We start from the raw sequence: 22,179 nt of genomic DNA, 5'->3' as shown, positions 1-22,179 counted from the left end.
GAGAGGGAGAAGCAGGTTCCCCACCAAGCAGGGAGCCCGATGCAGGGCTCGATCCCAGGACCCTGGGATCATGACCTGAACCGAAGGCAGACATTTAACCATCTGAGCCACCCAGGCGCCCCAGTAAATGCTTATTTTGATAGAACATTACATAAGAACTTTTTCTGAGTAAATGTGATATTGAATCCTCTAACAATGTTTCATACACGGAGAAGATGCTCAAATTATTATTAATAATGATACTACCTCATAAAGTTGCTATGAGAAATAAATATGTCAATGCACATAAATAATAAGAACAGTGCATTCTGTACTTAATCAATATTTAGTATTACTGTTGCCACCGGGACCAAGGAGTCATCAAGAGTATCACCTTGTTTTCACTGGAATATTATTCTATTGCCAAAGCTAGATGAAGTGAACCAGAGATGAATAATAATAGGTACAGCCAGGAATTTCTGTTAATCATCCATCCTAAAGTTAGTGAACAACGCTGAGCAGGGGTCTTCCTTGAGCTAACCCATCACCCCCTTCCTTTCAATCTCAAAACAATTTAATCAAATGATGTTATAGAGATGATAAGTTTTGCTAAATTTTGAAAATACAATTTAAAACTGAGTGGAAGCTATTTAATTCTGCAGAAAAACCTTCCCTAGGTGAAGATTTGAATGTTCAATAAACAATAGATTTTTAAATCTGCTACACAAATATTGAAGTTTCAAAAGACTAAATCATATCATAACATTGTTAACTATGATAAGTATATTATGATATGATTTAGTCTTACCAATCTTCTTATTTGTAATTATAACGTTTCAAAAGGTAAGGCTGAGTGTTCTTATAGATAGCATTGTACTTTTAAAAACTAACAAAGCCTAAGCAGTCAAAGGCAGGGTTCTCATGTTACTAGCTTTGGGCCAGAGGCTTGATTTCTCTGACACTTACTTATCTACAAACAGGCATTATAATAGTCACTTTCCTGCTTATTTCACAAAAATCTTCGGTACAATCAAGTAAAATAAAGTATGTGAAAACCTTTGCAAAATGCAAATTGTTCTGCAAATGTATGATTATTTTTATTTTCCTTATCTTGAAATGTTAAAATGCTCATAATTATAAGCACATCAATCACAGATGTTCATGTAAATACAAAGATGAAAGTTATATGTTTGAGTTTTTAGAAAGGAGCCAGCATAATATATGGTATAACTATTTTCCTTTTTTGCATCTATTTTTCTCTAATATAGTAGTTTTAAATTTGTAAAAAGAGGGCGCCTGGGTGGCTCAGTTGGTTAAGCGACTGCCTTCAGCTCAGGTCATGATCCTGGAGTCCCTGGATCGAGTCCCGCGTCGGGCTCCCTGTTCGGCGGGGAGTCTGCTTCTCCCTCTGACCCTACCCCCTCTCATGTGCTCTCTCTCATTCTCTCTCTCTCAAATAAATAAATAAAATCTTTAAAAAAAAAATTTGTAAAAAGAGGGAATTAAAATTATAGAAATTACAGACAAAGATTCTGAGTATACAACAGATTATACATGTTTGAAGATAGGGTCAAGACAAGATTACTGATTCTTAATTACCATCTGAAATTTAATCTCGGAAGAAAATATTAGAAAAAAAACAAATGACCTTGATTATCTGCATCACTGACCCACCCCAAGAAACTTTGGAAATATGTTGCCACTAAGATCCAGGTGTATCTCAAATCTAATCATGCACTGAGAGCCATGAGCTATATAGTGGCTTTGTAATTTGTCTTCCATGAAGTAACTAATTTTAAAAAATAAATAAAAAATAATTTTTTCTAAAATTTTCCAGTTATGAGGAGTAAAATCATTTGTCTAGATAGGCTTATCCTTTCAGCAGAATATCTTAAAAAGAACTAAAACAGAACACCTACATCAGAATGTACTGGTAATTTCAGGAACCATTTCTAAACCAACAAATTGATAAATTAGGATACCAGTAGGAAACAAGTCTGTCAGGATATCTTTAGTTATCTTTGGCTCAGGAAAGACTTTCCTGGTGATCTAACATGATCAGAAGAACAAATAACAGATCAATACATAACTTCTTTGTTTCTCCCCTTAAATAGTGAAGACATAAAGGACATTAAGGAATATTTTTATTAACTCTAGTGAACTGGATGAATTTCCCTTTTACACGCTAGATCAGTGATTCTCAAACTTTAGTGTACGTACAAACAACCTAAACAGCAGCTAATAAATGCATATTTCCAGGCCACAACTAGATTTCAGGTTTTCAGATTTCCAAACCGGCCTCTCTTGAGCATTATACTCTTGTCGTTTCTGGGAGAAATGGAAAAGCCAAGCACCTGTATCTGAAGAGCCATAATCTAGACCTTGAGTGATTGGAGGCCTTGAGTGATTCACAAATGAAACAATGAACCACCCTCTATAAGGCCCACCTAAGCATCCAAGGGACTTTTCTCTTTTTACCTCCTGGTCCGTTCCTACCCACAAAAACCTTAATTAATACTGCACATCCTCAATCACCCTGAATTCTATAGGGTAAACTAATTAACAAGTGAAATGGGAATTTGCTCTAACATCTCTTTTACAGATAATTTTCTAAATAAATACTGCTGAGAGGGAGGCCTGGGTGGCTCAGTTGGTTAAGCATCTGCCTTCGGCTCAGATCATGATTCCAGAGTCCCGGGATGGAGTCCCACATTGGGTTCCTTGCTCGGCAGGGAGCCTGCTTCTCCCTCTGTCTGCTGCTCCCCCTGCTTGTGCTCTCTCTCTCTCTTTCTGACAAATACATAAATAAAATCTTTAAAAAAAAAAAAAAGTACTGCTAAAGAAGTATAAATGTTTGAGGCAAATAATTTCAAAGACTACTCTCTGCACAGTTGAAATTTTTGCAAGGTACATGCCAATATTCTATGAGACAGGAATAACAGAATGGGAAACTAACAGAGAGGAAGCCAAGTGATTTACAGATTCTTTGGAAGCTTTTATTTATATTTAGTGTTTTCTCTCAAGTTTCAAGTTGAGTGCTTTAAGATTTTATAACTTAAAACAGGAAGAAAGACCTGTTTCTTCAATTATAGTTCCTTGCTTCAATAAGATTGTGCATTGAAACCTTAATCAAATATCTAAGATACCACTCCTCATTTTTTCCTCCCTGAGAAAAATTGCTACATTATGGTTACATCCAGTTAAGTTTGCCGCTTACTTTCTAAGGGATATAGAAAATATACAGAGATCCAGGGAAGAGTCACATCTGGTCCCATAACCATAGGAGTAACTGAATGGTAACTTCTATTTTTAGTCCCTGGGGCTTCCCTGCTACTGCATTGTGGGAAACCTACTCAGTCACCCTAAGGCACATGCCGAAGACATTTGTCACTCCTTACGACATACCTATCCTTTAGCAAGCAGCAAGCATCCAAGTTAGCTCTCTATATAATTCTGTGTAGGTGTATTGCACCCTCCAAGGGGTGCCATTTACACAATGATGTGAAGGGAGCCCCCTAACATAGTGCATCTGGCAGCCACCATCCAAGGTAAGAGCTCCTTTAACTTATGTTATGTCCTGGAGAAATCAGAGAACATTCCATGACAACAGTGGTGATGATTACGATGAAACTAATGATGATGGTCAAAATCCTTGAATACCTACAATATGCTGATTACTTTGCCATCATGATTCAAGTTAAAGCTAAATTAATCACAATAAATGCAAACATTTTTTAAACTTAATTATTATGGAGTCTTGGTCTACACGTTGGCAATAATAATTTCTGCAGTGGGTGAAACACAGAGGCTACCAAGATGATCTCAACCTAATAGTCACATCTCTGAAAATCTATACAAGATTTTTTCCAGCCTAGTCAAACATAGTCATCAATTTCTAATTTTTGATTCCCCACCCCCACCCTTAATCAGTGAAATCTTTCATGGATAAATTCTATATATGAAAAGAACCCTTGATCTTAACTGTTTTTACCCTTTAATTTCTTTTTTTTAAATCCTGGTGATGTGATCTTTCCAAATACTTCCTTCGAAATGAAAATTAATCAAATACCTTTGGTTAAAACACTTTCTCCCTAAAAAAAAAAAACAAAACCACTTTCTCCCTACCACTACTGCATCCTTATATAATGCAGAGGCACTGAATAATTCATCAAGGAGATTTTATTTAAATATTGAGAATCATATAAAACCGTATTACAATGAAAAATATTGGCCTGCTACCTTAATGATAGTGATTATGAATTCTGTTCCTGAAATAATGATGCCTGTTTTTAACAGAAAATCATTTTACCAATGCTTCCGGGCAATTTCAAAAATTTGTCTAAACATTAGATCATTACCAAAGGCCCCAGGATCTGAATAATACATTTCTACATTACTGTGCAGAATCTATCACATTTTCAAGGCTAATGTTTTTACTATAAAATCTGGATCTCAGTCTATATATTTATAGAGGGATAACTTCTTCAAGTGCCATTCTAGAGTTCTCATTGGCAAATGAGTGAAGAAATGCACCTCAGATAAAACCTGCAACCTCCAGAGCAGTGGGAGAAAGTCCAAGTTCATCTTTACAGCTTCATACCATTCCAACTGAATCTAGTTACACTGAATGCAGCACTCCATCTTCTCTGGTTTAAAATCTATACAAGAGATGATAAATGCTAATCTGGTATCTCAAGGATGATAAACCAGAAATTAACTTCTAAATTGTGCTCAGATGCTTTGAACACTATAGTCTGTCATTTTTTTTTTCTTGGCTAAGAAACAGATGCATTGTTTTAGTCATTGCACACTGGAAGAAAAGACCACTCAAATGTTAGAAATTTGGCTTTGGGAATCCACCTAATTTGCTAAGCATAATGACCCTATTTTTAATCGATGGCTGTTGAGACAATATCTTCGATGGGGGAGTGACTCATGAAGTATGTAGGAGTCATGAATAAGAGAGGCTTGCTTTCCAACTGGAGGGCAGAGAGGTATTGAGAAGGTGAGTTAGGAACAAAGCCCAGGGGGAGCAAAGTGCATTGACTTACCTGCAGTACTTTGGTCAAATTGTTAAATAGAGCTTGGCCGGCACTCACTTTGTATTTGACGCCTCTGACTGTGCCATTTTTGCTTAAAATGTTGACTCTTCTTGTACCAAAACCCTTCTCACTGGCAGCCCTTGCTAACACCAGCAAGTTATCCTGGTCGTTCTCACACTCGTCACCTTCCGATCCTATGTGGCCATTTTGCTGTCCATCAGACTCACTCAGTCCGTCTATCCCCCAGATGCTGGCACACTCGGAGTCGAGAGAGCCTGATGGTTGCCCATCTTCGTACACTTCCTTCAGAACCCGCCCGCTATGAGATGATGCGATCCGAAACCGGACTTTCCGTGGCCTGTCATTTTCTGCCTTTATGTCCCTTTTCAGCATGATCACTTCCACCCACATAAACACTTCACATAATTCTGGATCCCTTGTTATTGCAAGAGTCCACTTTCCACATAGCAATATGAGAGCTTCATTCTCCCGACAGCAACACCCATACGAAACTAACATCGAAAGGAAAGAAGATTCCTAAGAACTTACAGTGCATCTCTGCTATTAATAATGAATGTGTCTGTGTGTGCTATGGTTACCTTTAAACTAAAACCTGCAAATGATCCCAGCCTTTAAATATTAAACAGCCATGGTGGACTCTTTAACAGGACAAGTGCAAGGAAGTGGCATGCAATGAAACAAAAAGTAAGTAGGGGGCAAGGAAATGAAAGACTTCAACTTTGAAGCCAACCATGAGTGTTGAAAAGGATCTTAGCAGAAAAGTATCTCTACAATTCACTGTCCAGGGTGGAGGCCAGAGATAAAATGTGGAATCTAGTGTGTAGGATGGGACAAGTCTTGGTCTTCCCACAGTGCTTATATCTTCAGTCCCACACTGTCAGCAGGTGATCTTTAAAAAGGGCAGTGGACCTGGACCATGAACCATGAAAGGCTATGGACTCTGAGAAACAAACAGGGTTTTAGAGGGGAGGGGGTGGGGGGATAGGTTAGCGCGGTGATGGGTATTAAGGAGGGCACGCACTGCATGGAGCACTGGGTGTTATACAAAAACAATGGATCGTGGATCACCACATCAAAAACTAATGATGTATTGTATGGTGACTAACATAACATAATAAAATTTAAAAATAAATAAATAAATAAAAAATAAAAAGGGCAGTGGACTACATGCCAATCTAGAGCTTTTAAAACTAGTTCTTTAATCATCTATTAGACTTCATCAGCATTGTATAAGATGCATTTTCAATCTGCATCTTCATGCACAAGTGGTTTTGCTGAAGAATAACTTTTTAACAAACTATGAAAAGAGAGAACATTTGCCTTGTTACTTTCCCACTTCTGCTAGCAGCAAACATTCTCTTGGACAAAGGGAAAGGTTTTGGAACGAAACTTAATGGAACAATGAGGGAAGAATGGAAAATCCTCCAAGCCAGCCAGATCAGGCAAAGCAGTCCACGTGACCTGTATTAATAAATATTATATCCAAATCACCCAGGCATAGAGAAGGGACCTCTTAATGGTGTGCTCAGCGGATTTGCTGACGCTTTGACGAGTGACTGAATAATCTCTTAAGATAAAAGGCCATATTAAAACATACACAATGGTGAGTGCCCCAACCTGTCCGCACCTCCAAAGGGAGGACACACAGCTGGCCCTCATATTACACTTCAAGGTTTCTTAATGTTTATAGTTTTATCTGATATAAATTGAATTTACATTTATTTTAGAAAATTCAGACAATAATTGCACAGTGTTGAAAATAAAAGTCAGACCAAAAAAGAAAAGTCACGAATGACCTCACTAGAGATGTTAATAATTTTGTGAAATATCTTCCAGTCTCTATGAAGATGAGATGCTCTCATGGTCACAAAACTACATTGCCCAGCCTCTTGCCATTTAAGGGGAAAAGGAACAAGTGCCTAGCTTTTGCTGATGGGATGTGAGCAAAAGTAATGCATCATTTGTGGACCGAGGCAGTTAAGAGAGAAAGTTCCCTGTCCATGCCCTTTCTCTTCCCCTCTCCCCATCTGCTAGCTGGATGACCCCAGCAGTCTTGAAGCCTGAAGTCCTTCCAATAGTTGTACCATATTTTCTTTCTCTTTCTGGATTGCTAGATGTTTAAATTATTTAAAATATTTAGTAAAATAACGCTGCACTGAATGTTCTTGTTCAAAATCAGTGCAGATATATCTAAGTAGTTCTTTAGTGTCCATTCCTTTGGGTAAAGTTGATGAGGGAAGAATTTTTTTTTAATGTCAAGCTTTTGACATAAATTGCCAATTACAGATAAGAAAAGCTGTAAAATTTACACTTCTCCTAGCATATGAGTTCCTATTTACTGCACTCTCACCAGTGCTAACAATGCATATTACCAATTTATTGTTTATTTTGTCAAGTCAAAAAGCAGTATTTCAGTGATGTTATAATTTCCCAGCTTTGAACCCTGTTGATGACTTTCATTCTGAATGTTTTCTTCATATAGAACTCTCACTGAAGAAAAAGATGGGAGAAAAATAGAAATCTCTGCCTCATGGTTAATTGAATTAGGAATCAAATATTAGAGAATTCTATATAATGCCAAAAAAGAAGCAGGGAGAGATGAAGAGAGGAAGGAAGGGAGAGAGAAAGAGCTAGCACTATCAACTATCTCTAAGTGACAATATTAAGAGGCTTTAACTTGGCAAAGTAAAAGAGTATGTAGTCAAAGTACATAACAAGAGAACATAAGTGAGGAAATACTTATTGGGAAAGAAGAGAAAAATAATTCAGTTTTATACCCAAATGTCCAGATCTTTAAAATACACCAAAGTGAGTGGGGAGGGCATGAATACTAGCCTAATCAAGAAAAAAAAATCAAAATTCTGTGATCATCCCAATTATTTTTTGCCCTGAACTCCTCATGTAATCTGCCCTAGTTCCCTTTTTCTAGATGTTTGGATTGGACAGAGTGCTATAGCATGAGCAGAATTTTGAAGTCAAAAAGCCTAGGTTCAAACTCCAGCATACCTCAGTGAGAATGCTCTTTTCACCAACCAAATCTTCAATTTTCCCATCGGTAGAATGGAGGTAACAATATCTACCTTAGTGAGTTGTGCTTGCAAAGTAGCTGGAACATATTGCTCAATGTGATATGTGTATATACACTATGTGTCCTCTGGATGGAAACAACTAATTTTAGCCTCAATAAGGCAAGACAAGAGCTACACAAGATTACAGCCAATAAATATACTTGAAGGATAGAAAAAATTCAATAGAACGATTAAAAAGTTTGTGATATTTTAAATATATACATTAAAAATATATAGTGTGTGGGGCGCCTGGGTGGCTCAGTTGGTTAAGCGACTGCCTTCGGCTCAGGTCATGATCCTGGAGTCCCGGGATCGAGTCCCGCATCGGGCTCCCTGCTCGGCAGGGAGTCTGCTTCTCCCTCTGACCCTCCTCCCTCTTATGCTCTCTGTCTCTCATTCTCTCTCTCTCAAATAAATAAATAAAATCTTTAAAAAAAAAAAATATAGTGTGTGTGTGTATATGTACCTACACATGCATATGTATGCATATCTAATATTTATATACTTCTGTGCATAGGTACTATACACATGCGTATTTATATACTTACATGTATATGTGCCTATACACATGCATATGTATACATATCTAATATTTATATACTTATATACTATTTTAAAATAATGAGACTAGTTAAGAGTCATCTCTCTTTCAAGGATGAACTGAAAGTCCAGTAAACTGGAAACCAGCCTGCCACAAGTATAAGGAAGTATCTGCAAGTGTGAGAATACATTTTGATAATTGTAATTCACATACTTATCTTAAGCTGATATAAGAATTAAGCTGCTCTTTTCAGCAGATAATTTTGCAATTATTCTTTCATTCGGGCAATGAGGATTCTACAAGTATCTACTGAATGCCACCCAAGGATAAGACACAGCTAGACACTATGGTAAATATAAAGATATGTAAAATTATGCCCATGCCTTCCATTGGTAACACTGCTTAAACAAAATACCTAGAGTTCAATGCAGTGTATTTTAAGCTAATATATAATCCCATTTCCATGAAATAACCAGATTAACAGTCCTCTCCAATAGAAGACATCGACACTATTCTCAACACTTTCCACTCTCATTCTGCTTACAGTTTGTTCCCAGCTGCTTGATGTTAATACAGCAACTTCTAACTACTCCGTTTGCCACCTTTTCCTACTATCAGTTTATTATTCCCTACATTTTACTCACTCTGCCAGGTTAGCAGCCTCCCTTCAGAAAGAAGGTCCTTCTTCTCTTCCTTCAGATGTACTCTTTCAATCATTTATTCATTTAACAATATTTATCAAGCACCTAAAAAATACCAGAGAGTTGCTTGATCTATATGGGTGAATACAACAAGCACGTTCCCTGCCTTTAGGATTAGATAACATACAATAAACAAATAAAGGTATAATAGAAATTATAATAAGCATTACTAAGAAAAAGAGGTGGTTGTAACAAGAAATGATAAAAGAAGGGAGCCTACTTTACACTAAATAGTCTCAACCAGCCTCTCTGAAAAGGAGACATTAAACGAGAGTCTACCAAAACTAGAAGAGATTGATCATGTAAAGGTTTGAGGTAGGCAGGAGCAGTCGGAGATAGTTCCTCAGCTGTGGTGACACGTGTAAAGGCCCTGAGGCCAAAAATCAGCAGGTTTGTTCAAAGAACTAAATAAAGGCAGAATGACTGAAGACAACTACAACTCCTATTCTATAAAACCCTTCTAAAAAGGGCCAACTAACTAACTAACCTAACTAACAAGACCTTTCCTTCTTAACCCAATTCCTTAATTTATGCAACCCCCTCAAAACATAAAACAAAAACTTGTAAACCATATTACCAATATAGAAATATTTCAAATACTCATAAATTTAACACAAATGGGCATCTGTTCATTTAAAATAGTAAATTATAAATTCTAGAAGCTAAATAGAGGGCAGAATGTTGCATTAACCAAACTAGAACTACTTTGGGAAATACTATTAATGATCAATGCAAAGAAAAAAAAAAATTCCTTGCTCAATTCCCAGTAGAAATGATAACCCAGCAGCTAGACCTAGGCCTGGGTATTTCTTGTTGGTGTCAGTTTTTTAATCAGAATATCTAATTATTTCCTTATTTGTAGAGAAAGCAGAACATCAAAATTTAATTATTCTTTTACTCATCCTATCTCCAAATATTGCCCCACATACTATTCTGTGTCTGATTACCACTGCATGGTGAGAAGTAATTTTAACCATATTCCTGGCTTTTGAAGCATAATTTTTAAAAATCCCTTGAATCATAGTAAATATATACAACATGTCTCCATTTGCTGTTATTTTTAACTACTACATTCACTGTTTTGTTTTCTGGTATTGAAAACAGTAAAACTTGGTCATTGGAAGTGAAGCAGAAACTCTGCCTGTCATTAACAAAGTGATTGTGTTTTCTCCAGCAACACTTGTCAACAGAGAAGCAATGAGCCATGACTCACTCCCCAAGTGCTGTTTTCAGAACTCCTGTTTGGATGGAGAGAACCTATTGATTTTTATTTTCTAACCATGCTGGTGACTGGAAGGGAAAAGAGATTCACTAACCATCAGTGAAATAGGGAAAATAAAGTGTCCCTGAAACTTTTCAGCATATAGAATATTGAACCCTTCTTAATCAACATGACTTTGCAAATCAAAATTCACAGTTCAATTATTAATTTGAAGTGCAGAGAACTTCTAGTCAGAAAAGAAAGTAAGTGCATTAAAGAAAGTATTCTTTGAAAACAGGACTATTTCCTTATTATATAACAAGAAAGATGGAGGATTTCTTAGTTTATACATTAGTTATGAATGGGGGCTGTGGGTCCACACAATGCTGGGTTTGAATCTCAGATCAGCCATCCTCTGAATGACCTTGAGCCTCAGTTTCCTTATCTGTCAAATAGTAGTTCCTACTGCATAGAATGTTTGGAAAAATTAAATAGAATGATGTCTATGAAGTGCTTAGCATGCTGCTCAACAAATGATAGCCATAAATTCTTAGCAGTTACTTAACTAGCTAAATGGACAGTACATACTGTTTGGAGGACAGTGAGAAGAATGGAACCAGATGAGCATAATTATCTGACAGGGAGTCAAGGTAATCCCATTCTGTTTCTGGTCTGATTCTAGGGCTTTAAGGCTCAACGAGTCTGTCTTCACTAAGGTCCTGGAGAAGGTCTCCAATTTCCAAGACCTTGTTCACTCTTTACATCTCTGGACTGAGAGTTTACCATATATTAAGTGCTGTACTGGGGGCAGGAGGCTTAGGTACTGGCTTACATCCTGTCACTATGGACCCTGAGTAGGCATGGCTGTCTTAGAATCCTGGGCTGCTCAGCTCTGGATTCAACATGCACCCCAGCATTTCCACTGGATAATTATATAAACTCTAAAATTAACACAAACCACAGATGAAGGAAGATCAATATAGAGTCCCCAGAGAAACAACTTCCCACAATGGACTTTCATAGTTCAATTTTCATCTTTGATTCACCTCTATATCTTGTAGAGTGTTCTGCAGATAAACAGTGCTCAGAGAAATATTTCCTGAGTTGAAATTAGTTAAGGGATGCCTGGGTGGCTCAGTCGTTAAGCGTCTGCCTTCAGCTCAAGTCATGGTCCCAGTCCCAGGGTCCTGGGATCGAGCCCCGCATCGGGCTCCCTGCTCAGTGGGAAGCCTGCTTCTCCCTCTCCCACTCCCCCTGCTTGGGTTCCCTCTCTCGCTGTGTCTCTCTCTCTGTCAAATAAATAAATAAAATCTTAAAAAAAAAAAAAAAGAAATTGGTTAAGTTAGACTTTCATGTCAGAACATGCTGACCTCACATTTTAGGAGACAGGCAAGGAACAACTGACATGATTACTTCCATCTATTTCTGTCTTGCTTTTGGTCCATATGTGAGGTAGGAAATAACAGTGGTTTACTTTTCAGGCAAAATATCCGACTAATGCTATTGGTGTCATTAAAGGCACCATCTATACTACATTACAAATTGTTGGACACTAGAGAGTAAATAGTGTCTTCTGTCCGTAGAACCCAAGTCCCAGAAAAAAATCAGAGTGATAAATCAAGTTTACCTATTTAGGTGTTGAAAACTTGACTTGGCTGCCTTCAACTTATAAAAGCCAAGCGATTCAAACATCCAGTCCACTTAGCCCCAAGGAGCTTTATATAAGCTCAACGTTCATTCTCAAGCATGAAACAAGGACTTTGCTCTTTCCCTTTGTATAGGGGGTTTCTGTGTATTGTGTGACTAAGATTCTTCAAACTGGGAGAAAAAAATCACTTTTACATCCTTCCTCAATCAGACTGTCAATATGGAGAATACCTATAAATATGTCTTATGGTAGAAAGATTTTTTAAACTACCTGTATTATATTATTACTCCAAGATATTGGTGTATGGATCCAACATTCTTAATTCTTAATAAAGAGATAATCAATGAATTAAATTATGCACATGTTTATCCTACACACGGGAAGTTTACTTTTCACAGTTCTGCTTGGAACCATCCAAAGGAAATCCAACTGCTTTGGGATGGAGAAAAGGTCGGACAGAATGAATGAACATGGCACTCAAGAATAAAGAGTAATGAATAAAGCATTAAAAATACTGAATCAGATCCAGAGATGCTCAAGGCATCCTACTAAGTAACATAAAGACCAGAGTTTATCCTTGAGATTTTTTCAGAATCAGGATAGAAACAAGAGAACAGGGAAATAGAGTCACAGTCTTAGAAACATCAACCTGGAAAACTAAAAGCAGCTCTCCAGATCAGCAGTGGATTTCAACAGAATGTCAGTGCTGCATGTGGTAGCGAAGAAATGTAAATCCCTAGAGTGGCAATTTATTTTTCCATGAGAATGTGCTTGCAGAATGTGTAAAAGAGTCTTACAAATTTTCAAATGTATTGAGGTAAAATAGCAATGCTCTCAGAAACCACCCTGCTGATAGATTTTTCTTAGTCATTATTTTTTAAATTGATGAAATAAATAAAATGTCCAAAGAAACATGCAAAGCTGACTGGAAAATATATACTAAAGAAATCCTTATCCTGAGACACACTTCCTGTCTGATTCTTGTGGCTGAATTTTTTTAAATCACTGAAAATTTGACATGCGTCATCTTTTACCAATAACTGCCATAAATTTATCACAAATTATATTTCATAATCATGTTGCCTTTTTTCTTCCAAAAGCATGATGACAAAATGGAGCCCTGGGACAACCTAATTCTATTATCCTACCACTGTTGCCAGGGTAACAGGGGACTGTTGATTCTACTGTCTGAGATGAAGGTTAAAACTGGCAAGAAGAAAAACAGGGAGCCCAGACAAAAAAAAAAAAAAAAACAACCGACTGTGTTCGTTCAGAGATCCAGAGATGTTTTTGTTTTCCTTGCAGGATTGTAGATTCAAGTCCACAGATAAACTAGAAAGTTTTTTAAGAGCACACAGGTGGTCCCCAAATGACCAGGAACGTTCCCCTAAAGAGAAGGCATGATGCAGTGTGGATGATGACTCTGGGCTGGAAAGGCACAGCCACCCCGGAGAGCACAGAGTTCAGGCAAATCTCTCAAAGTATCAATTACACATTGAAAAGGGGACCTTTTGCAGATATGTCTTCTTGCATCGTCTTTTGCAAATGAGTCAATGCAGTTTCCAAAGCTTTTGCATATATAAACTTGGAACTCTAAAATAATCTGACTGAGTTGGCTTTGATCTGCTCTGTTGGCAAATAGAAGCTTTTTCGAGTATGAATATATAAGTCATATTAGAAACTAAATAAAAATTCATGAATCATTCATATTGACTGCCCATTATTAGCTCCAGAAGCTGGGAGTCTCTTGGCAGATTCAACGGACTCTAGGGATAAACTTTGATGCTTTGAGACCCAGGAAATGAAATAGGATGAGGAGTTGAGAAAACTGCTACATTTCTGACACCCTGAAGATTACATCACTGGGACCGTTAGAAGGTAACACCCCTGGCATGGACACTGGGGCTTCACAAGAGGCAGGAGCAGAAGGTGACAACTGTGAGACCCAGGTAGGCAGCTTCAGAGCTATCGATAAGCATGAGCCAAAGGGGGAGAGCCTGCCACATGGGGCTGGGCAGTTTTCCATGTGACATCCACTGAGCCCCCTTTCCTGAAATAATTCTGGACGCTCTGGAGTGAGGGACCCTGAGGTCCAGCCATCCATCTGTTGGAAGCTCTGTAATTTAGGAATCATCTATTTTCTCAGGCTGCGGAAGCCCGCATGATATGTTCACCAGTGCATAACTGTGAAAGGCTCAACCCAGCGTGCAGCTCTGGTAGTTCAAGAAGGGATCTGGGCACCCTCACACTGTTGAGGATTTACTAGGGGCTTCATCAGTTCTAAGATGTGCATTTTCTCACGTGTTAGCGTCTCTGAAATTAGTGGGCATCTGACCCTCAGATAGATCCGGAATGGTCATGACATAACTGCCCGCACATTAAAACTTATAGACCAGTTTCCCTGACTTGGAAGAAAATCCAAGACAACAGCAAAGCACACTTTTGATAAACACCGCATCACCGTTTTTGATCACAAGAAGGACTGACTGCCTTGTGTGAAAAATCACACACATCAATGACTCTAAGTGGAAAAGTGACTAACAAGACTCAAACTCTGAGTGTTTGGGAATATCCTAATTAATTTATTTTACATTTATTTGCCTTTATATGTATGCTCAAGAGCGATATACAAGAGTAATCTCTATATAAATACATCTCAAAGAGCTTTTTCCATATGTTTAAAAATTTCAAGCCATAATAAAATATTGTGCCATGATTAAATTAGCAGGGCTTTTTTTTTTCTTTCTCAGTGGTTCATAAAATAAGGATGCATCTTCTAGCTGATAGCATCTTAGATTCGATGAAATATGGGCTTATGCTGCAATTTTCATATACAGGTAACTTTTATTTAATGCCGTGCAACATCCAAAGGGACAGGCAAGAAACAACTTCATTACCGAAAGGGATGCATTATTTTTTATTATTATTATGTTATGTTAGTCACCATCATCATTAGTTTTTGATGTGGTGATCCACGATCCATTGTTTTCGTATAACACCCAGTCCTCCATGCAGTACGTGCCCTCCTTAATACCCATCACCAGGCTAACCCATCCCCCCCCACGCTTCTCCCCTCTAAACCCCTCAGTTTGTTTCTCAGAGTCCTTAGTCTCTCATGGTCTGTCTCTCCCTCCGATTTGCCCCCCTCATTTTTCCCTTCCTTCTCCTAATGTCCTCCATGCTATTCCTTATGTTCCACAAATAAGTGAAACCATATGATAATTGACTTTCTCTGCTTGACTTATTTCACTTAGCATAATCTCCTCCAGTCCCATCCATGTTGATGTAAAAGTTGGGTATTCATCCTTTCTGATGGCTGAGTAATATTCCATTGTATATGGACCACATCTTCTTTATCTATTCAACAATCAAAGGGCATCTAGGCTCTTTCCACAGTTTGGCTATTGCGGACATTGCTGCTATGAACATTGGGGTGCATATGGCCCTTCTTTTCACTACATCTGTGTCTTTGGGGTAAATACCCAGGAGTGCAATTGCTGGGTCATAGGTAGCTCTATATTTAATTTTTTGAGGAACCTCCACACTGTTTTCCAAAGTGGCTGTACCAACTTGCATTCCCACCAACAGTGTAAGAGGGTTCCCCTTTCTCCACAACCTCCTCAAACATTTATTGTTTCTTGCCCTGTCCATTTTTGCCATTCTATCTGGTGTAAGGTGGTATCTCAGTATGTATTTGATTTGAATTTCCCTGATGGCTAATGATGATGAACACTTTTTCATGTGTCTGTTAGCCATTTGTATGTCTTCTTCAGAGAAGTGTCTTTTCATATCTTCTGCCCATTTTTTGACTTGATTATTTGTTTTTTGGGTGTTGAGTTTGAGAAGTTCTTTATAGATCTTGGATACCAGCCCTTTATCTGTAGTGTCATTTGCAAATATCTTCTCCCATTCTGTGGGTTGCCTCTTTGTTTTGTTGGCTGTTTCCTTTGCTGTGCAGAAGCTTTTTATCTTGATGAAGTCCCAAAAGTTCATTTTTGCTTTTGTTTCACTAGCCTTTGGAGATGTATCTTGAAAGAAGTTGCTGTGGCCGATGTCGAAGAGGTTAGTGCCTATGTTCTCCTCTAGGATTTTGATGGATTCCTGTCTCACATTGAGGTCTTTCATCCATTTTGAGTTTATCTTTGTGTATGGTGTTAGAGAATGGTCGAGTTTCATTTTTCTGTATATAGCTGTCCAATTTTCCCAGCACCATTTATTGAAGAGAGTCTCTTTTTTCCATTGCATATTTTTTCCTGCTTTGTCGAAGATTATTTGACCATAGAGTAGAGGGTCCATATCTGGGCTCTCTATTCTGTTCCATTGGTCTATATGTCTGTTTTTGTGCCAGTACCATGCTGTTGGTGACCACTGCTTTATAATATAGCTTGAAATCGGGCAATGTGATGCCCCCAACTTTATCTTTTTCAATATTTCCTTGGTGATTTGGGGTCTTTTCTGATTCCACATAAATTTTAGGATTGTTTGTTCCAGCATTTTGAAAAATGTCATTGGAATTTTGATCGGGATGGCATTGAAGGTATAGATTGCTCTGGGCAGCATAGACATTTTAACAATGTTTACTCTTCCGATCCATGAGCATGGAATGTTTTTCCATCTTTTTGTGTCTTCTTCAATTTCTTTCATGAGTGTTTTGTAGTTCCTAGAGTATAGATCCTTTACCTCTTTGGTTAGGTTTATTCTGAGGTATCTTACGGTTTTTGGTGCTCTTGTAAATGGAATCGTTTCTCTAATTTCTCTTTCTACAGTTGCATTGTTAGTGTATAAGAAAGCAACTGATATCTGTGCATTGACTTTGTATCCTGACACATTACTGAATTGCTGTATGAGTTCTAGTAATTTGGGGGTAGAGTCTTTTGGATTTTCCACATAAAGTATCATGTCATCTGCGAAAAGAGAGAGTTTGACTTCTTTGCCAATCTGAATAATTTTTATTTCTTTTTGTTGTCTGATTGCTGTTGCTAGGACTTCTAGTACTATGTTGAACAACAGTGGCGAGAGTGGGCATCCTTGATGTGTTCCTGATCTTAAGGGAAAGGCTCTCAGTTTTTCCCCATTGAGGATGAATTCGCTGTGGGTTTTTCATAGATAGATTTTATGAACTTGAGGAATGTTCCCTTTACCCTTATACTCTGAAGAGTTTTAATCAGGAAAGGATGTTGTATTTTGTCAAATGCTTTTTCTGCATCAATTGAGAAGACCATATGGTTGTTCTCTCTCCTCTCTTATTAATGTGTTCTATCACATTGGTTGATTTGCGAATGTTGAACCACCCTCTCATCCTGAGGATAAATCCCACTCGGTCATGGTGGATGATCCTTTTAATGTATTGTTGGATCCTATTAGCTAGGATTTTGTGGAGGATTTTGGAATCCATATTCATCAGGGATATCGGTCTGAAATTCTCCTTTTTGATGGGGTCTTTGCCTGGTTTGGGGATTAAGGTAATGCTGGCCTCATAGGATGATTCTGGAAGCTTTCTTTCTGTTTCTATTTTTTGAAACAGCTTCAGGAGAATAGGTATTATTTCTTCTTTGAATGTTTGGTAGAATTCCCCAGGGAATCCATCAGGCCCTGGACTCTTGTTTTTTGGGAGGTTTTTGATCACTGCTTCAATCTCGTTACTGGTTATTGGCCTATTCAGGTTGTCAATAGCTTCCTGTTTCAGTCTTGGCAGCTTATAGGTTTCCAGGAAGGCCTCCATTTCATCCAGATTGCTCAGTTTATTGGCATAGAGTTGTTGATAATAATTTCTAATAATTGTTTCTATTTCCTTGGTGTTAGTCGTGATCTCTCCCTTTCATTCATAATTTTATTAATTTGGGTCCTTTCTCTTTTCTTTTGGATAAGTCTGGCCAGTGGTTTATCGATCTTATTAATTCTTTCAAAGAACCAACTTCTAGTTTCGTTGATCTGATCTACTGTGTTTCTGGTTTCTAATTCATTGATCTCTGCTCTAATCTTAATTATTTTTCTTCTAATGCGTGGCTTAGGCATCGTTTGTTGCTTTTTCTCTAGTTCTTTAAGGTGTAGAGTTAGTTGGTGAATTCGGGATTTTTCTATTTTTTTTGAGTTAGGCTCGGATGGCTATGTATTTCCCCCTTAGGATCGCCTTTGCAGTATCCCATAGGTTTTGGACCAATGTGTTTTCGTTCTCATTGGTTTCCATGAATTGTTTAAGTTCTTCTTTGATTTCCTGGTTGACCCAAACATTCTTGAGCAGAGTGGTCTTTAGCTTCCAAGTGTTTGAATTTCTGCTAAATTTTTTCTTGTGATTGAGTTCCAGTTTTAAAGCATTATGGTCTGAGAATAGGCAGGGAATAATCTCAGTCTTTTGGTATCAGTTGAGACCTGATTTGTGACCCAGTATGTGGTCTATTCTGGAGAAAGTTCCATGTGCGCTCGAGAAGAATAAATATTCTGTTGTTTTAGGGTGGAATGTTCTGTATATATCTATGAGGTCCATCTGGTCCAGTGTGTCATTCAAGGCTCTTATTTCTTTGTTGATTTTCTGCTTAGACGATCTGTCCATTGCTGAGAGTGGAGTATTGAGGTCTCCTACAATTAATGTATTGTTATCAATATGACTCTTTGTTTTGGTTAACAGTTGGCTTATGTAGATGGCTGCTCCCATGTTGGGGGCATAGATATTTACAATTGTTAGATCTTCTTGTTGGATAGACCCTTTAAGAATGATATAGTGTCCTTCTGTGTCTCTAACTACAGTCTTTAGTTTAAAATCTAACTTGTCTCATATGAGAATTGCTACCCCAGCTTTCTTTTGAGGTCCGCTGGAATGGAAGATGGATCTCCATCCCTTCACTTTCAGTCTGGATGTATCTTCAGGTTCAAAATGAGTCTCTTGTAGACAGCATATGGGTGGGTCCTGTCTTTTTATCTGATCTGCAACCCTGTGCCGTTTTATGGGAGCATTTAGGCTGTTCACGTTGAGAGTGAATATTGAAAGCTATGAATTTATTGTCATGTTGCCTATGAAGACCTTGTTTTTATAGCTTGTCCCTGTAAATTTCTGTTGTATATCACTCTTGGGGTCTTTCTCCTTTTATAGAACCCCCCTTAATATTTCTTGCAGGGCCAGCTTAGTGGTCACGTATTCTTTCAGTTTCTGCCGGTCATGGAAGCTCTGCATCTCTCCATCCATTCTAAATGACAGCCTTGCCGGATAAAGTATTCTTCGCTGCATGTTCTTCCCATTTAGTACCCTGAATATGTCTTGCCAGGCCTTTCTGGCTTGCCAGGTCTCTGTGGATAGGTCTAACGTTATTCTGATGTTCCTCCCTCTGTACGTAAGGAATCTCTTCCCCCTAACTGCTCTTAAGATGGTTTCCTTGGTTCTAAGATTTGCAAGTTTTACTATTACACGCCAGGGTGTTGGCCTGTTTTCCTTGATCTTGGGAGGGGTCCTCTCTGCCTCTAGGACACGAATGTTTGTTTCATTCCCCAGATTAGGGAAGTTCTCAGCTACAATTTGATCAAATATATCTTCTAGTCCTCTCTCTCTCCACTCCCTCTGGGATTCCAATAATTCTGACATTGGAATGTTTCATGGTGTCACTTATTTTTCTGATTCTATTTTCATGGATTCTGAGTTGTTTTTCCCTGGCCTCCTCTTTTCCCTTTTTATCTATTATATTGTCTTCCAGGTCACTAATTTGTTCTTCTGCCTCACTTACCCTAGCTGTTAGATTATCTAGATTAGATTGGATCTCATTGATAGCATTTTTAAGTTCTGCCAATTCACCTTTCATTTCTGCCCTTAGAGACTCTATGTTGCCATTAATTCTCCACTCTAGCTATTGTCTTCACAGTTGCTAGCCTGAATTCCATCCCCGACATCTTGGTTATATCTGTATCCATTTGTAAATCTGTGGCATAAGTCATAATCTCTGAGTCTTTCCTATTTTGGTGGTTCCTCCTCCTAGTCATTCTGTTGAGGGATGGTTGAGGGAATGTACAGAGTCCAAATTATTGACCACAACCCAAGCAAGTTGCACCTGTTTTCTAGGGACCTTAGGGTTGCTGGCCTCTTGTTCTCTCAGCCTGTCTTCTGGGGGAGGGGCCTACCATGCTGTTACTCAGGCAGCCCTGTTTGGGCGGGGTTTCCCAGCCCCCTGTGGCGGGGGATGGGCTGAGTGGAAACCGGTTTTTGTTCTTTTGTTCTTTTGTTCTCTGGTGGCTTTCCCTGGCAGCTTTCCACATCTCTTCCGAGAGTCAGAGCAGAAGAGACCGTTTCCAACCCTCTGCCTCAGAGCAGAGAGATCGCATTCTGTTCTTCAGTGAGCTCTCCAGGCCACACTATCTCCATTTCTGTCTGTGCTGCTATAAATTGCAGAGTCCTGGGTTTTGCGCCTCTTCGCAGCACCCCCAGTCCTGCCTCCAGGTCGGGGCACGTCCCTGTCCTTTGTGCTTCTAAAACTGCCAGCCGCCCCCAGTTCCCACACACAGCCCCACCGCTCTGGTTTCCATCTAGAGTCCTTTCCCCACCACTACCGGTCTGCGAGTCTGTGCGCAGTCCCCAGCGCACGAGGCTGTCGCTCACCGGCGGTGTAGGATCCCCACAGCCAGGCTCCCTCCCGCTGTCGTTTATCCTCCGATATCTGCCTGCGGAATCACGGCTCCCTGCTTCGTACCTCAGAACCAACCACCGGTGATATTCTGTTTGTAGAGTTCCAGATCTTCTTACATCTCAGGCTGATTTTGTGGGTGTTCAGCTGGTAGATATCCAGCTCAATTCTGGGGACCAGTTGGAATAGGGTCCCCTACTCCTCCACCATCTTTTCCCAAAGGGATGCATTCTTACCAGAGGTCTGGAACACACTGGGGTCCAGAGGATGGGCTATTAATTTATTTGCTATCTGCATGGGGTCACCTTCTATCCAATAAAGTCAGCCTCAAAGAGGACTCCAACATGTGTTCCTCTCCACCCCCATCTTCCCACTACCCTCCTTCTTTCCTGCCTCTCTGTTCTCTTCCCAAGACTCTGGCTCCATTTGGTTGTCACTATGTGGTCAAAGTCACTGAATCTGGCTCCTCTCAACCCTCCATGGAGACAAGCTCAGGTCTTCCAGATATTTCAGAATGGAGCTTCTCTGAAACCCCCAAATGTTCTCTTGCCAATATTGATCACATTTCACTGCATAAATGCAATATGCATTGTAGGTGGGGGGAAGTGGGAGGATGGAAGGAATGAACTGGGTAATACAGAGAACACTGCCTGTTACCTTTAATCTCCTAACATTCCTGACAATAGGGGATTACGAAACATTCACTTTACACATGGCAAATTGGGCCTAAATGGTGAGTCATGCACTACCTCTAACACGGACATGTAAAATGAGGAGCTGGGACAGTGCATTAGCTGTGATTTACACTGGGGGGAAACAGTCTTTTATTTCACTTAAAATAGTAATAAGCAGAGGGTGTGTTAATAACGACCTCTCATATGTTTACAAACGCTTGTTTATGATGACTTTATGAGGCCTTACTTACAAGGGATCTAATTTGATTTCAAAAAAACCCAGCTATTTATTATTTCAATTTATATTTACCCAATTCTTTTTTTTTTAAAGATTCTATTTATTTATTTGTCAGAGAGAGAGAGGCAGAGGGAGAAGCAGGCTCCCCGCTAAGCAAGGAGCCCGATGTGGGACTCCATCCCAGGACCCTGGGATCATGACCTGAGCTGAATTCAGGCAGACACTCAACCGACTGAGCCACCCAGGTGTCCCTATATTTACCCAATTCTTATAGAGACTAAAAGAAGGCTACAAAAATATATACAAGATAGCAACATACAATAAATCTAAAATAATCCAGAAAAAGGAGGAAAAATAAAGATAGGAGGTAAATATTAATATATCCAACTTCCAGAAATGAGGCATAATGAGATAAAATTATTCCTAATTCATTATTTATCTCACTGTTCTATGTCCTACATAA

General features: G+C 38.8%; 1 protein-coding gene across 3 annotated transcripts in view; it reads right to left on the bottom strand.

The window, feature by feature from the left end:
* The window catches only part of LOC118526002 (glutaredoxin domain-containing cysteine-rich protein 1), a 308,805-nt gene that overhangs the window by 114,202 nt on the left and 172,424 nt on the right, over positions 1-22,179 (bottom strand). Inside the window, exon 1 of one of the 3 annotated variants that reach the window (XM_078068560.1) lies at positions 5,031-5,432. The exons of the other annotated variants lie outside the window; for them this stretch is intronic. Coding sequence (XP_077924686.1) covers positions 5,031-5,432 — 402 coding nt within the window. Of the gene's footprint in view, positions 1-5,030; positions 5,433-22,179 lie in introns of those variants that run through there. 3 annotated transcript variants of the gene reach the window in all.

The sequence above is a fragment of the Halichoerus grypus genome, chromosome 3 (genome assembly GCF_964656455.1).
Source record: "Halichoerus grypus chromosome 3, mHalGry1.hap1.1, whole genome shotgun sequence".
In the NCBI taxonomy this organism is placed as follows: Eukaryota; Metazoa; Chordata; class Mammalia; order Carnivora; family Phocidae; genus Halichoerus; species Halichoerus grypus.
Note: the sequence above shows the minus strand (reverse complement) of the source record. Positions and strands in the feature narration are given on the sequence as shown.